This window comes from Myotis daubentonii, chromosome 7, assembly GCF_963259705.1.
Source record: "Myotis daubentonii chromosome 7, mMyoDau2.1, whole genome shotgun sequence".
In the NCBI taxonomy this organism is placed as follows: Eukaryota; Metazoa; Chordata; class Mammalia; order Chiroptera; family Vespertilionidae; genus Myotis; species Myotis daubentonii.
Window position 1 is genome coordinate 36,162,367 of NC_081846.1, and position 16,615 is coordinate 36,178,981.

Below are 16,615 nucleotides of genomic sequence, written 5' to 3' on the forward strand. Positions count from 1 at the left end.
GGCCATAGCCTCTCCCACCATAGAACAGGTCAAGAGTCAATGGTGCCTGCAGCTGCCCTGGAGGCCCCTTAACCTTGCAGATGCCCCTCCTCCTGTGAGGTTCCTTCCAGCAGCTCAAGGGACAAGAGCCTCTTGGTGTCCCCTGTTGGGGTGTCTTGAAAGTAGCACAAACAAGCTAATCTCAAAAGAGACACACAGAAATTAAAGTCCAAACTCACACTCCCACACCCAACCTGTGAACATCTATCCTGTTTCCTCAGAGCTGCCATTGATTACTCAGAATCTGTGTCCATCCCCCAACAATGATGGGCCTAAGTATGTCCCATCATTGTATAGACTCAAACAGCATTTTCATGGTGGGAAAACATTCCCACAGTGAGTGAAAGAGAGTTTACAAAATCAAGTCCTGACTGTGGGGCATCCTTAGATTTTCCTTTTGTTGTGGTTGGAATCCACGCTGCAAAGAACATGTATGAGTCAGTAACACTGTCCATGTGAAGAATTAGTGCTTAGGAGAGACCATCAAAATGATGACATCTAACAAGTTTAATATTATAGTCCTTGGAACATCTTCCAAATGCCTTTAAATACTTGTGACTTCCTATTGGCCACACACCAGGGGCAGGTCCCCTACATCTTTATCAAGTTGGGATTACCACTTTATCTCTCAGTACTTGGCATGTTTTAGTGCCACTGGCACTGCAGGAAAGTGATCAAACTGCATGATGATAATGAGGAGGAAGAGGGTGAAGACAACCCCAGTGGCCAGTCAAAGGACATAACCTTCAGGTCCTTCCACACCTGCTGTCTCAGGAGTAATGGAAAGCAAGATGAGAAGCAGAGTTTTCACTGAGCAGGGTAAGAACACATCCCAAAAATTTCCAACAAATGAGAATCCCTGTTAGCTAGCCTAACCTCAAGAAATACCTATTCACATGGATCCACTTTCCCTTTATGGGAGGTATGGTATTTCTTACCTGCAAGCGCTCTAGGAATAGAGAGAACCTCACACATCTCTCATTTAGGAAGTCACTGCCTCTCCCTGCTTTGGCCACACCCTCAAGCTTGCATCATGGGCTCCTGAACTCCGAGAAAGGCAAAGAACAAATGCCCAGCCCCAGCAGGAAGGGCACACAATAAATCCCAGTAACAACCAAGGGCAGGAAGGTGTGGCCAGGGCACATGCACTGCCCAGTGGAGACGATGGCCCATTTATGCTAAGTACCCACCAAGCTGGGACACCGAGATGCCCTTGTCCCCTGAGCTACTGAAAGGATCCTCATAGGAGGAGGGGTGTCTGCAGGGCTGAGGGGCTACAGGGCAGCTGCAGGCACCATGGCTCCTTGACCTGCTCAAGGGTGGGAGAGGGCACTATACCAGGCTCTCATGAAATCAAAGGAAAACAAACCCAACTCCCCAAACAACACTTCCTCATCTTTAAAATGATCTGAAAGGCTCCTTACCCAGCTAAATGAACTAAACAAATGATGCAGTGCCTCCCTGACCTGTCCGACCAAGTCTACTTTAAAAGAAGTGGCCAATGGTGATGTGGTCACAGGAATGACCCCGACTGGCCTCCTCCAGCCACCTTTAGCTGGGGGCTGAGTTACGGGTCCCTCCTCACAGGGGCCAGTGGGCATGACCCAAATGCACGTCCTCTCAGCTCTCCACAGGCCTGACTGCAGCAAACAAGTAATGCCAAGGCACAGACCTGCGACTTTGACTGCAAAGGAAATCTTCTTTTCTTCTTTGTACTTCATGAGGATACAATTCAAAAAGGAAGCTGCTGGTTCTGATTTATGTACTCACCTCTTAAAGGATTTTTCCACTATAAATCAAAGTTCTGGAATCAATAACGCCTCTTCAATAAACAAAAACCAAATGTCTCAAAATTTCTACTTTTTAAAATAATTCATGTACATTATCATTTATTCATTTGAGAGGATTTATAGAGAACTTACTATGTGCTAGTACTGATCCGGCCAACATAAGAGAGACAAAGTCTCATACAACAGGGTGGAGTGGGGCAGGGGACTGTCTAAAGAAAAGGCAGGTAAATAAAAAGATAAATAGGAAGAGAGATATGAAGTACAGTAAACCATATGGGACCAAGCAGATAGGTGGGAGGATCTAGACCACTTTGGGACACATCAAATAGGTGAGATGACCTGACCAGGTAGGGATCCAGCAGATGGGTGGGAGAACCTGACCAGGTGGGGGCCCAGCAAATGGGTGGGAGAACCTGACCAGGTGGGGGTCCAGCAGATGGGTGGGAGAACCTGACCAGGTGGGGGTCCAGCAGATGGGTGGGAGAACCTGACCAGGTAGAGGTCCAGCAGATGGGTGGGAGAACCTGATCAGGTAGAGGTCCAGCAGATGTGTGGGAGAACCTGACCAGGTAGAGGTCCAGCAGATGGGTGGGAGAACCTGACCAGGTGGGGGTCCAGCAGATGGGTGGGAGAACCTGATCAGGTGGGGGTCCAGCAGATGGGTGGGAGAACCTGACCAGGTGGGGGTCCAGCAGATGGGTAGGAGAACCTGAGCAGGTAGAGGTCCAGCAGATGGGTGGGAGAAGCTGACCAGGTGGGGGTCCAGCAGATGGGTGGGAGAGCCTGACCAGGTGGGGGTCCAGCAGATGGGTGGGAGAACCTGACCAGGTAGAGGTCCAGCAGATGGGTGGGAGAACCTGACCAGGTAGAGGTCCAGCAGATGGGTGGGAGAACCTGACCAGGTAGAGGTCCAGCAGATGGGTGGGAGAACCTGATCAGGTAGAGGTCCAGCAGATGGGTGGGAGAACCTGATCAGGTAGAGGTCCAGCAGATGGGTGGGAGAACCTGAGCAGGTAGAGGTCCAGCAGATGGGTGGGAGAAGCTGACCAGGTGGGGGTCCAGCAGATGGGTGGGAGAACCTGACCAGGTGGGGGTCCAGCAGATGGGTGGGAGAACCTGACCAGGTAGAGGTCCAGCAGATGGGTGGGAGAACCTGACCAGGTAGAGGTCCAGCAGATGGGTGGGAGAACCTGACCAGGTGGGGGTCCAGCAGATGGGTGGGAAAACCTGACCGGGTGGGGGCCCAGCAGATGGGTGGGAAAACCTGACTGGGTGGGGGCCCAGCAGATGGGTGGGAGAACCTGACCGGGTGGGGGTCCAGCAGATGTGTGGGAGAACCTGACCAGGTGGGGGTCCAGCAGATGGATAGGAGAACCTGATCAGGTAGAGGTCTAGCAGATGGATAGGAGAACCTGACCAGGTAGGGATCCAGCAGATGGGTGGGAGAACCTGACCAGGTGGGGGTCCAGCAGATGGGTGGAGGACTTGACCAGGTGGGGGCCCAGCAGATGGGTGGGAGAACCTGATCAGGTGGGGGTCCAGCAGATGGGTGGGAGAACCTGACCAGGTGGGGGTCCAGCAGATGGGTGGGAGAACCTGAGCAGGTAGAGGTCCAGCAGATGGGTGGGAGAACCTGACCAGGTAGAGGTCCAGCAGATGGGTGGGAGAACCTGACCAGGTGGGGGTCCAGCAGATGGGTAGGAGAACCTGACCAGGTAGAGGTCCAGCAGATGGGTGGGAGAACCTGACCAGGTGGGGGTCCAGCAGATGGGTGGGAAAACCTGACTGGGTGGGGGCCCAGCAGATGGGTAGGAGAACCTGACCAGGTGGGGGTCCAGCAGATGGGTGGGAGAACCTGACCAGGTGGGGGTCCAGCAGATGGGTGGGAGAACCTGACCAGGTGGGGGTCCAGCAGATGTGTGGGAGAACCTGACCAGGTGGGGGCCCAGCAGATGGGTGGGAGAACCTGACCAGGTGGGGGTCCAGCAGATGGGTGGGAGAACCTGACCAGGTGGGGGTCCAGCAGATGTGTGGGAGAACCTGACCAGGTGGGGGTCCAGCAGATGGATAGGAGAACCTGATCAGGTAGAGGTCTAGCAGATGGATAGGAGAACCTGACCAGGTAGGGATCCAGCAGATGGGTGGGAGAACCTGACCAGGTAGAGGTCCAGCAGATGAGTTGGAGAACCTGACCGGGTGGGGGTCCAGCAGATGGGTGGGAGAACCTGACCAGGTAGAGGTCCAGCAGATGAGTTGGAGAACCTGACCGGGTGGGGGTCCAGCAGATGGGTGGGAGAACCTGATCAGGTAGAGGTAGAGCAGATGGATAGGAGAACCTGACCAGGTAGGGATCCAGCAGATGGGTGGGAGAACCTGACCAGGTAGAGGTCCAGCAGATGGGTAGGAGAACCTGACCAGGTGGGGCCCAGCAGATGGGTGGGAGAACCTGACCAGGTAGAGGTCCAGCAGATGGATAGGAGAACCTGACCAGGTGGGGGTCCAGCAGATGGGTGGGAGAACCTGATCAGGTAGTGGTCCAGCAGATGGGTGGAGGACTTGACCAGATGGGGGCCCAGGCTGAGGGGCTGGAGAATGAGCTGGTGGACACAATGAATTAAACAAATCTGTTTCTACCTTCAGTTGCCTGTGCCTGAACCTAACTCCTTTTTTTAATGCTCCACGTTCCTCTGAGGAAGGAAATGGAACAAATGGATCACTTTCAGGATCAGATGTTCAGTCTAAACTCTAGCCTTTTGAGCCATTTTTACAACAAAGTAAATGAGTTTCCTAGTGAAGGCCCCTTACTCTCAACCAGGCTATTATAAAGGACAGTGATGAGAGTCGACATGCTCATTCTGATCTGCTCAGAGAACAAAGACTTGCTTTTAAATTTATATTAAGAGACAGTGTAGTTCAGATTCTTAAAGGTAGTAAATCTAACTAGGTATCCCAGATTGGAGAGGGTGCAGGCTGGGCTGAGGGACATGCACCCCACCCCCTGCACAAATTTCGTGCACCAGGCCTCTAGTTTCAAATAACAGACTTTACAAGAAGACTTTAAAAATATAAGATGCTGTTGTGGAACTGGATATTAAACTTAAACAAAAGCTTGTTAAAATGACTTGTACAGATGGCTAATCATTTTCAGAAGTTGAAGCTGAAGGACTTTTGAGAATTTAGAGCAGGGGTCCTCAAACTTTTTAAACAGGGGGCCAGTTCACTGTCCCTCAGACCGTTGGAGGGCCGGACTATAGTTTAAAAAAAAACTATGAACAAATTCCTATGCACACAGCGACGGCAAAAACACCCGGCGGGCCGGATAAATGTTTTCGGCAGGCCACATGTGGCCCGCGGGCCGCAGTTTGAGGACCCCTGATTTAGAGGTTTTGCATCTTGGTGAGGCATATAAAGTCTTCTTCTTTTACTCGTGAATATTGGATGGGCAAGTCACCCAACCATCAATGCCCAAGCCCTGACAGGGACAGATATGCAACCTAATTTATTTCAGTGTGACCAGGGACAAACAGGTTTAGCTGAGCACTGGCATTGGGTGGAAGCTGACAGGCAAGGACTGTGGACACGGATCTGCTGAGGAAGCCCTGATGTGTCATTGCAACAAGTTGTCAAAAGAAAGTGGCACAATACTCCTGGGGGCAGTGTTCCTTTTATCACAGTCTGGGCGGGATGCTGCAACTGTCAATACACCAGGCCTTACTCAGGCTAGTCACCTTGTGTCCATGTCACTGTGCAAGCCCAAGCCAATCTCTGTCCAGGGCCGTGCAGTCAGCAGAGGGGGCTGTGGCCTCTTCCCTAAGAGACTCCGGAAATTTTCCAAAGGGGAATAGCACACAGAGCAGCCTCCAGGCTCAGATCAAGTCTGGGCCTTTCTAAGGATAACAGACCACACTGGTATCAGACATAGGGGAACAGCCACTATAAAAAGCAGAATTGGGGTTGGTCACGATGTCTCCTCAGCTACGGGTGTCCCACAAGCTAACATTGTGTTCAAGGCATCCACAAAATGCTCTCAAAAGAAAAGAACTTTCAAATACTTAGGATTGAGCTCACGGGTAAAACGCATACCCATTTGGTTTTTAATATTTTTCAACCTATTAGGAGTTTGCCAAATATACTTTAATATGCTTATGTCAACCCAAAGATCATGCTGACTGCTCCTGCAGCCCCCAAACGAGGATAAAGTCACTATCGAGGCTGAAGCTGAGAGCAACTGAAACAGCCACTTGAAGTGACCCTGCAGTGACACCTCATGCTAAGACCAGGGAACAAGTGGAGCACAAATAACCTGGACCCGAGGAAGGCCCTGGTGTGGCCTAGACGTGACACTCACTCTCTTTGCCTTTCTCCTTGTTCTTGAGCTGCTGCAGCTTCTGCTCACGGTGCTGCTTCTCCAGCGCCTGCTCCTGGCGGTGCCTCTCCAGCTTCCGCTGGTGCTCTAGCAGCTCTTGCTGGTGCTTCAGGGCCAGCAGTTCCTGCTGGTGCTGCAGGAGGGAAGGAGACGGGTCAGAGCCTGGGGCTGAGACAAGAACCAACACACAGACACAGACACACACATACACACACACACACACACACACACACACACACACACACACACGACAGAATCAGCGAAGGACCAGTTCGCCTCTGTGTAGGTGCTGCCACTGGGGCTGGTCCTGTCCCACAGCCTGCGTTTCCTATGATTCTATCCCAACTCTGTGCAGTGCCCACGCAAACAGGCTGCTCGGGGCCCAGATGTCTCCTGACCTTTTAAGTGTTAAAAATGAAAATAAAAATGACTGAATCCTAGAAGAAAACACACAGGGAGATTTATTTATGTCATCTTGCAAGCTGGGAATGCCTTTTTGAGAATGACACAAAAGAGTGTGAAATAAGCATTCACCCTAAGGCAAAGCCGTCCTACTCCTGGGACTCACCCAAGAGACATGGGGCAAATCTGCCCACAGCCCTCTAGGGAATGTGTATGGCAGTCCTGCAGGATAGCCCAGCTCGCCACGCCCGATGTACCTCCGAGTTGAACACAAACTGTGCATTCACATGCTGGAATACTACCTAGTGATGAAAAGGGATGAGCTAGAGACAGAGGAAAAGACACAGACAGACTGCAGAACCGCAGTGAGCATGCCCACTGCTGACCATGGGGACAGTGACAGAGTCAGCAGTCAAAGTTTCTACTTCTGTGGTGTTTGAGAACAGAAATTCCTAAGACCTGGTGACAAAAATCAGAGGCAGGCCCATGGATACTGAGGGTCACTTCTAAGAGCTTTCTTATAGAAAAAAAAAATATATTGTAGTCAACTTACATGAACTGGGGACAGTGGACATTAGCAGGCACATTCCATGCCCTTCCTGCCACCTAACAACACTCTTGATGGCAAATGGCACGGGGTCAGAGGAGAGTGCTGAGGCCAGCCTGCCCAGCATGAACCTGGCTCTGCATCCTCAACCCCCTGCCCCCCTCCACTCAAGTACTGAACTCCTCCCTGTGAGGACAACAGGAGGTAATCTCTGGGAAACACTTAGAACAGCGTGGCACAAGCCTCTTGTCTGTTTTCTGTCTTCCTCTGAAAGACCTTGACTCCTTCTGAACGTTGCAATGTCATCCTAAGATCAAAACGAGGCCCCCAGTGGTCTTCCAGAGAAACAGCACTCACAGAACAGACCCATAGAGATGAATTCCAGGAGTTTTAAACCACAAAACTGGCTTCCTAGTTCTGCAGTGTTGGTCACCAACAGTTAGCAAAACCTGGGTCAAGTGCCCAGCTCCAGCTCCTGAGAACTGTCTATCAGCTAGAACTGTGCAAACAATTTAAACCAGTGGGGTTTTCTTACTGCTTAGGAGGGAAACTAAATTACACCTTTGTGACAAAACAATAAATGAAGTGGGGGTGAAACATGCCCCTTATTTTTAGTTTTGATCCCAGACACCATGCTCTGAGCTGCACTGTGGGGACTGATGTTGTACTCACTGAGGACAGGCGCACATGAAGAAGGACTCTGCCTGAAGACCTATTTGCTTGTCTGAATAGACCCAGAGGACCTGCCCAAGAGCCACACGCTGTGTCTACGGTAGAGGCTCGCCCCATTCCTGGGTCACCAGTCGTGTCAACAGCCTTCCCCTCCTGCTTTGGCAATCTCAAGAAACGTGCATCCCGGCGGGCTGCCTGCTGCTGCTAGGTCAGGACAGTATTACAGCGATATTCCGACAACAGCTTTTATAATGAAGTGTCCCTCCCCACTGGTATTACCTATACCCCAAGGGCCCTAAGTACAGCCTGGGTTCCCTTTCAGCTGCTCAGTATTCATTTACTTTCTAAATGAGGAACAAGCAGAAATTTGCTTAATAGTCTTTCTCAACATTTATTTTTGAGCCAGAACCCAGAAGGAAAGAGAGATCTTTCAATTATCTTTACAAAAAGACTGGAAACAACCACCACAGATACCGGTGATTAAAATTCACAGGATTACAGAACTCCCAGAAAAACAATATTGTCATGGAGTTTTAATGAAAGCAGCAAGTACAAACAACGACTCAGATTCCCCAAAATGCCCCAGAGCTACACTGTATGATCTCATTCCACCTCCCATTTGGATGGACATTACCCAATATTAGATTATATTAAAGCCCATAAAACAAAAGTGATGGGAATAAATCAGACCCTGGCAGCCCTCCGTCACAATGTCACGTCACATTTCTGGCCTGTCTCTTGATCTTGAGACAAAGCAGTCCTCTAGACTCACAGATTTAGGGAAATAAGGGTGAACTACAACATAAAGATCATCTGCATTATTGTCCCCAATCACGCATCACTGTGTGGAATCGTAAATATGAACTGCCTGTCAGCACCCAGGAAGGCTCCTCCATGGGGAATGAATGAATGCGTCACGAAGTATAGTCTTCAGAATACAAAACAGGTCTTTGAGATGTGCTAATTTTCATGTTAGGTAAAATCCATAGAATTATTTGCACCTAGTATCTCGCTAACATGAGTGAAGGTCAAGACTATTCTATAGAGAAAGAATTGTTGATAAGCTATTTTTTGCAGATTGAAATTATTATGAGCAATTTAAAGAAGATGTCTACAACTTAATTTTTCTAAGAAAAAAAAAACTCAGTAACAATAAATCCCATTACTCCAATGAGAGTTTAACACTGAATTTACTTTTAAGCCAATACTGAGCTCAGAATCAAAGCACAGGTTCCTGGAATTCAGCTACTTTGACTCTGACTTTAGAATTGAATAAACGAATGTTCAGGTGGAAACCCAGCCAAATGTGAAACTCTCAAAAGTGAACTAAAACCCTGCTACATGGAAGGACTGAAACTGGGGACAGGTACCCATCCACAGCCCCAGCCGAGGACAGAGACCTTCCAGCCTCCAGGGAACTGTTACCTGACCCTCTCAGAGTGTCTCTGATTAATCCTATGGATCAATAACCAACCGGTAATCAGAAATGGTAGCAGTCAAGTTCCATTAAAGCACATTAACACCACCACAGGGACGCTTACAAAGCTGCTCAAAAACCAACCTCCCTGGGCGTGGACTCTGCAAAACAACTAATGCTGAGGTCATGACCATTCAGACATCAAGTTCTTGGAGCCAGAGGTGCCCCATACAATGGCAGGAGTTGCAGGTAGGTACCTGTATTTCAGCAGGGGGGAGTCCCATGGGCCATGTGCACACTGCGGGTGGAGGAGGGGTGTGTGAAAGCCACAGCCTGCTCAAGAGCCCAAGGATGTCTAATGGTCAAACATGCAAGTACCCTACAGGGGTCAAGGGCTCCTTCTGAAAGTCAAGGGTGTCTTCCTGATTTTAAATTTACGGCAGACTCATGGTAGCAAATGTGAAAATGAGAACAATATGAAAGATCACCCACTCCCCTTGTCTCAGGAAATAGGGAGCTGATGTCCAATGATTCCTGCAGTCCACTCACAACTAAATCCTGGCTCCAAATAAAAACCAAACAGCCAGCAATGAGGAGTACCTTCTACTCTCCCATGTGTTAACTGGCCTCAACAGAAATGGTCTTAGGTGGATTTTTATTAACCATTAATGGCCCAACCTGTTTTGTGCCAGTCTACCCCTAAATTTTGCTAGTCACTAGAACTGATGCACCATGAAATGTCCCAAGGCATGTAATGAAGGATGGTGATGGGCAGCCTCTTCAGACCTGCCCACACCCAGGATGAGGCCGTCTCAGTACTCACCATACCCTGCTCTGCAGATCCCTAATCACAGACGTTCACTATGCTCTTGTTTCTCTTCCTTGACATTGAGGCTGGTAAGACACCAAACCTAAACAAACGACAGCTGGGGCCAGCAGGGAAAAGGACGGAGGAGGCTCCACATGCAGATGAGCTGGAGTCAGCCAGGACTAGAATCTCCAGGTGCTCATGTGACCCATGTTAAGCTGAGCACAGGCAGGCACTGGTCCTCTCACACAGATGTTTCCCATGGTGGAGGGGTGCAGCGAGAAACTTCACGCTGCCTCTCTATAGCAACCCGGACCTCGTGAGGGCTTGCCACCCCTGAGGCCGATGACAACCTATGCAGGGCCCTGCCATCAGCAGATGGATGCTAGGAGCTGTCTTTGCCACCTCCTTCACTGCATTTCTCTTGAAAAGATTAAATCGAAAATAAAGCACAGATTCAGTGCCTCTTCACTGAAGAATGCACAGCATTTCAGGAAGCCTGGCACAGTCCGTGCAAAACTGAGGATGTGCATAAAGGCTGGAACTGTGACATGGGGAGTTGCCCGGGAGCTCTGTGTCTCAGCACAGCCGCCAGTTAGGTGGCCTAATTCACAGATGCAGAGGTCTCTCAGGCAGCCAACCCTACCCTGACACCTCCCTCATTCTAAGAACACAGTTCTGACTGGCGGAGATTTCTCTCAGGTGGGCTGGCTGTTCACATCCAGGAACACGTGCTGTTTGGCCATGGTTTCTATAGCCCATTTGGGACTAAAATGATATTCGTTAAGGGATCCTCAAAAACAGAAGCCTTTCCATGTTCCTCTCACTGGATGTGCTGGCTCATACCCAGAGGCACCCATTCAGTACTTTCAAAATCATCTTCTCTCTTCCCCACCAGGGTAAAATCTCCCAGGTGGCAGTCACATTCCCATCCCAAACTGGCCACTCAAATGTTATAAAGACAAAAAGGGTTGGCCTCAGCATGATGATCTATGAGAGGAAGGTCTGCAATAGAGACGCCAGCACTGTGGTGTGGTCCAGGGCACTGTGGGCCACTCCTGTGAGGCTGCGGGTACAACATAGCTTTGAGGATGGGGGAGCAGTGAAGGAGGTAATGAGGAAGGGGGACAATAAGAGGGAGAAAGTGGAGCCGGGAGGGAGAGGGATATGAGAGGGAGGGCCAACTGCAAGCCCGGCTGCCTGTGCTTCCTTTGCCTTTGCCCCCAGTACCCAGGGTAACCCTACTTTCTCCTTCAAGGCTGGGCTCCAGCAGCTGCACTCTCATGAAGCCCAGCACCCCCCCTCCCCCCCCCCCGCCGCCATGCTGGGAATCCTAGTTCTTTCCCTCAGGCCTCACCACCACCTGGCACACTTGCACAGGGGCCTGAGGCTGTCTGTGATTGGGCTGGGGCTGCGACCCTTGTCTTCTGCAGACCTCAGCTGGGCCCACAGCAGGTGTGAGCGAAGCCCAGGGATAGGGGACCAGAGCAAAGGCAGTAGAGCCAATGAGGAGGAATGAGGGAGTAGGACAGGCAGGACACAAACTCCCACAGCTGCTGCTTTGGAGACACGGAGTTCCTTTTCTCCTACAGCCATAGGCAGCCTGCAGTTGGAAGGCAACATTAACAGTCAGCAGGACACCTGATAAAGCCAGATATTCTTAGGTGCAGCCAACGAAAAGCAGAGCCCAGTGTGGCAGCCAGAGTGGCCATCAGTGACCCTTAGGGCAGCAGGCAGGTGGAGCAAGGTCATCCACCTGCCCATGAATGAGTTCCTGGAAATCACATGCCAGTTGTATATGCAGTGCTTCCTAGCACTCTCATTAGGCACAAACAGGTCCAGGGATGACATAGGTCTGCATTGCACAGCCATGAGCCTTCCCAGGTGCCAGGGTTACAACAACGGGAGTTTTCCCGCTAGCTCATTAATGTCGCCTCAGGTGACCTGGAAGCCAGGACTCTGGTTAACATCTCTTCAGTTACCTGAGGCAGGTAATAAAGAGAGAATAAACATCCCAAGTGGACTCCCAGTGCCATTAGAATCAGGTTTCCTTTCAATTTTCTTCCTGTCCCCGCAGGGAAAAGAGTCATACCCTCAACTAAATAGCTCTTAAAACCCTGTCCTACCCCTGGGAACAGCACAGGTCACACTAACAGACATGAACAGAGAGAAGTTCATCTTTTCTAGCAAAAAAGCACAAATTCACTCAATGTGGGAATGATTTTTACTTTTCACCACTTAGGCCAGAAGAGAAGGGGCCACCTGCCTGCACCTCTGGGAGGAGCACTGACCTTTCAGCTATTACCCCAACCCTTGACTTTATCATTATACCCACACTGAGAAGAGCTACTCCAGTCAAACAGGCTATGATGCTACTTACATGAGGTCCATAGAGTAGTCAACTTTATAGACAGAATGTAGAGTGGTGGCTATCAGGACTGAGGGATGGGTAATATTTAATGGGCACAATGTTTCAGTCTAGGAAGATGAAACTGGCGTTGGTTGCAAAACAGCGTGAGTGTACTAGTGACACTGAACTACACACCTAAAAATGGTAAGATGGCAAACTTCATAAGTATATTTACCATAATAAAGAAATGGTTTAGGGGTCTAGTGGTAACATAGAATTACCATATAACCCAGCAATTCCACCCCAAAGAACTGAAACAGGTGCTCAAACAAAAACTTGTGCACGAATGTTCATAGCAGCACTATCACAATTGCCAGAGTGGAAACAGCCCAAAGGCCTATCACCAGACAAAGAGACACATAAACTGAGGACCATTCAGACAAAGGAGTATCACTCGGCCATGAAGAGGAACACAGCACGATGCTTGTTACCATGTGGTGAGCCCTGAACACATGATGCTGAGGGAAGGAAGCCGGACACAGAAGGCCATATGTTGTGTGATTCTGTTATATGAAATGTCTAGAACGAGCACATTCATAGAGGTGGAAAGTGAACGAGTGTTGCCAGGGGATGGGGGAAGAGGGCATGGGGAGAAACTGATAAAATGATTTGTAACTAGGTGGTGGTGATAGTTGCACAATATTGTAAGTGAACTAAATGTCACTGAATTGTATACTTTAAAATAGTCAAATGATGAATTTTATGCTATGTAATTTTTAAAAAATATATTTTTATTGATTTCAGAGAGGAAGGGAGAGGGAGAGATAGAAACATCAATGATGAGAGAGAATCATTGATTGGCTGCCTTCTGCATGCAACCGGAGCATTTACTCTGACTGGGAATTGAACCGTGACCTCCTGGTTCATAGGTTGATGCTCAACCACTAAGTCACACAGGCCAGGCAATGCTACTTAATTTTTATCGCCATAAAAAAAATGACTAAGGAAAAAACTAAGGATTTCCCATAAAACAGTGGTTCTCAACCTTCTGGCCCTTTAAATACAGTTCCTCATGTTGTGACCCAACCATAAAATTATTTTCGTTGCTACTTCATAACTGTAATGTTGCTACTGTTATGAATCGTAGTGTAAATATCTGATATGCAGGATGGTCTTGGGCGACCCCTGTGAAAGGGTCGTTTGACGGCCAAAGGGGTCGCAACCCACAGGTTGAGAACCTCTGCCATAAAAGAAAAGGAATAAAAGCACAGCTGTTTCCTATGTGCACTCTCCATCTGTGTGGACTCGGGCAGGGGACAGTGAGTTGGTTTTTGAGACCAATTACAGCAATGCAATTGGTCTTAGGACTTAGATAGTCCCCTGGGCCTCCCAGCAGCAGCAGGAGGTGGGAAAGGGAATGGAGGCCGAGAAGGGCCAATTGACCAGAGGCAGAGCCTGATGGGCACTGGAGACACAAGCTGAACTGGAGCAGGAAACAGGGAAATGCAGCTGTCAGGAACATGACCCGGGTCCTGGGGAACACTAGAAAATGACAAAATTGCTCCACAGATGAGCACACTTAGCATTTACCTAGCACTACCCAACGAACCAGCTCCTCTAGGAGGAGAAGGCCATCGCTGTCCCTAGGACCCAGGGAAGGCTTTCTGCTCTGTAGAAGCTAGAGCGTGGGGGCCTGAGTAACCCCACAGGAGAAACGGGAGGGATTCTCCTGGGGTGACCCAGAGGCCCACGGCATGAGGAAAAGAGTTCCCACCTTCCCCGGAGCTCCTGCAAGCCACAAAACCAGGTTCAGAGATGGAGCCTTCGGGAAACAACCTTGGCCTGTCAGGACCCCAGGGCCACGAATCATCCATACCTGGGGCCCAACCTTGGCAAGAGCACAGTCATGGGATGGGCCAGGCCCTGCCCATGAGCTGTCAAGGAGATTGTCACAGATAACGTTTCAATATCTTAAAGTGGTTAAGGAAGTTTCAGTGAATGCAGCTGAAGAAAGGAGGTCATAATTATTTGCATATGACATGTCTATCTGCCTAGAGAACATGAAATAACCAATTGTAAATTTGAGATGAATAAAAAAATTTGATAATTCTATAAAGAAATATATAAAATACCTAAGAATAATTGAGTATAAAATCTACAAGGCTTATATGAAAAAATAAAACAAGGGTTTTCAAACCATCAGACTGTAACACCGTGTTCCTAGATTAGAAACTTAATATCAGGAAGTTATTACAAAATATATTAATTTATGAACTCGCTGCAACTTCCATACATTTCCAAGTTTTGAGGACTCTATGGGAAAGATTCTGAAGTTCACCTGGAATAATTAAGGGTAAGACAGGCCACAGCAAATTTAAAAGGTAGAATCCATGTGAGGGGACAGGAGACATGCGGACATGAAGGAGACTAGCACATGGTGCAGGGGTTCCTGCTGACAGCTGGGTGGTGTCAGCACAGGGCCAGGAGAAAGCCGAGGCAAACACGCACTGGTTAGGAGACCACAGTGACACTTCTAACCACTTAGACATCATGTTCTGATCTGTGAATGAGGATAGGACAAGTAGATACTACTGATTATGGGCAAAAGTAACAGCCACATGACAACACTGAAATAATACCCTTAATTTATAATGGGCACTCCTACAACAGTAAGAAAAGGCCAGCACTACAACAGAAGAACAGCAAAGAAAATGATAAATAGTAGAAAAAGTGAATAAGCATATATAAATACGGTTACCCACAATCGCAGAAATAGAGACACAATGTGACACAGAACGGACATATAATGGGAACAAGTCCCGCTAAGGCCTCAGACTGCCAGGGAGGGGTGGTCACTGCAGGACAGGGACAACCCCATCAGTGGAGGAGCAGGCATAGGCACCAGCTCCTTGGGCAGCTATGCGTGTGAGGGAGAGCACCTGTGCAGTGCCCAGCACGAATGGCCCCACCAGGACGACTCAGTAAGTGCACCTGTCATGGTTACTACTGCTTTGCTATTTTGTCCATAGAGTAAGCAAGGTGTGTGTGCATGTGTGACAGAGGGAGGGAGACAGACACATGTACACTTGGCTGGTATAGATTTTGGAGATAAACATGGGTAACAAAAGCCACAAAAAAGTACTTATCTTGGGTCAGCAATGCCATTTCTACTCTGTCTAGACATATGCACATGATTCATGCATAAAGAAAGTAAAAACATGAAAAACTGAAAATAATCTTAATGTTCAATTATTCGGGTATTAGTGGTTGTTTAAATTGTGACTTACTATAAGACTACAATAAAACCATTAAAATCATACTTTCGCAGTGTATGGGATGGTTTAGGGAAATGCTGACAACACAGTAAATAAAAATACACCAGAGTTTGACCTCATTCTGTAACATTACACATACACATGCACACAGCTCACTAGTACATAAGATCACAGAACTTCATTAACAGCCTTCCTACCTAATAGCACGGGAGCAATATTTTCTCCTTTGTAATTTTCAACTATTCAAATCATTAACACTAATGACTTTTACAATCAGAAAGAGGATACCATGAAAACATTCCTTATAACAGCAACACAGCCTGCAATGCCAATGCAAGCATAGGGCTGAATCTGTCCATACATAACCACTAGGGAGGCCTGGGGCCCCAGACCCTCCTCCTCCTCCCGCTGATGCTCAGGACACATTACCAGTGGGTTGTTCCTCTGGGGGTGCAATGGATTCGCCAGTTGGGATGCCCAGGAGGAAGGTCTATGGGTGTGGTTCTGTAAGTGAATGACTAAAAAGGAGGGCCAACATCTGGGTGAATGTGGCTGACTGAACACAGGCCTGACCTCCACTGCCCTGAAAGCACCGACAGGGACAGAGGAAAGTATTTTTTAAAGAGATACAAATCCATAGACCACAGACGGCAGAAATGGTTGGACTGCAAATCAAGTGAGTGGAAGAAACACCCCAACTGGGAAGGCTGTGGCCTCTACCAGGGAAACAAGACAGCAGAACTCCCAGTAGCTCCCAGACAAGTGTCAACACCGCTTCCAACTAAAGATGCTCATATGTGTCTATCACTAAAGCTAAATGTTTGATACATTCCCAACACAAAAATATAAGTATCTGCAAAACATGAAGACAACATGCATTTACAGAAACATTCCTGCTCATGGCTGGAGATACTGGGATGACACCCCTGATCCCAGAACTAGAAGGTGG

At 48.6% G+C, this 16,615-nt stretch overlaps 1 protein-coding gene across 19 annotated transcripts in view; it reads right to left on the reverse strand.

The window, feature by feature from the left end:
* The window catches only part of HDAC4 (histone deacetylase 4), a 239,045-nt gene that overhangs the window by 74,792 nt on the left and 147,638 nt on the right, over positions 1–16,615 (reverse strand). For all 19 annotated transcript variants that reach the window (XR_009453787.1, XM_059703760.1, XM_059703772.1 and 16 more), the window contains one exon: positions 6,178–6,328. Coding sequence is in view for 18 of the 19 variants with exons in the window: in XM_059703760.1 (XP_059559743.1) it covers positions 6,178–6,328 (151 nt within the window). In the remaining variant the exon portion in view is untranslated. The remainder of the gene's footprint in view (positions 1–6,177; positions 6,329–16,615) is intronic.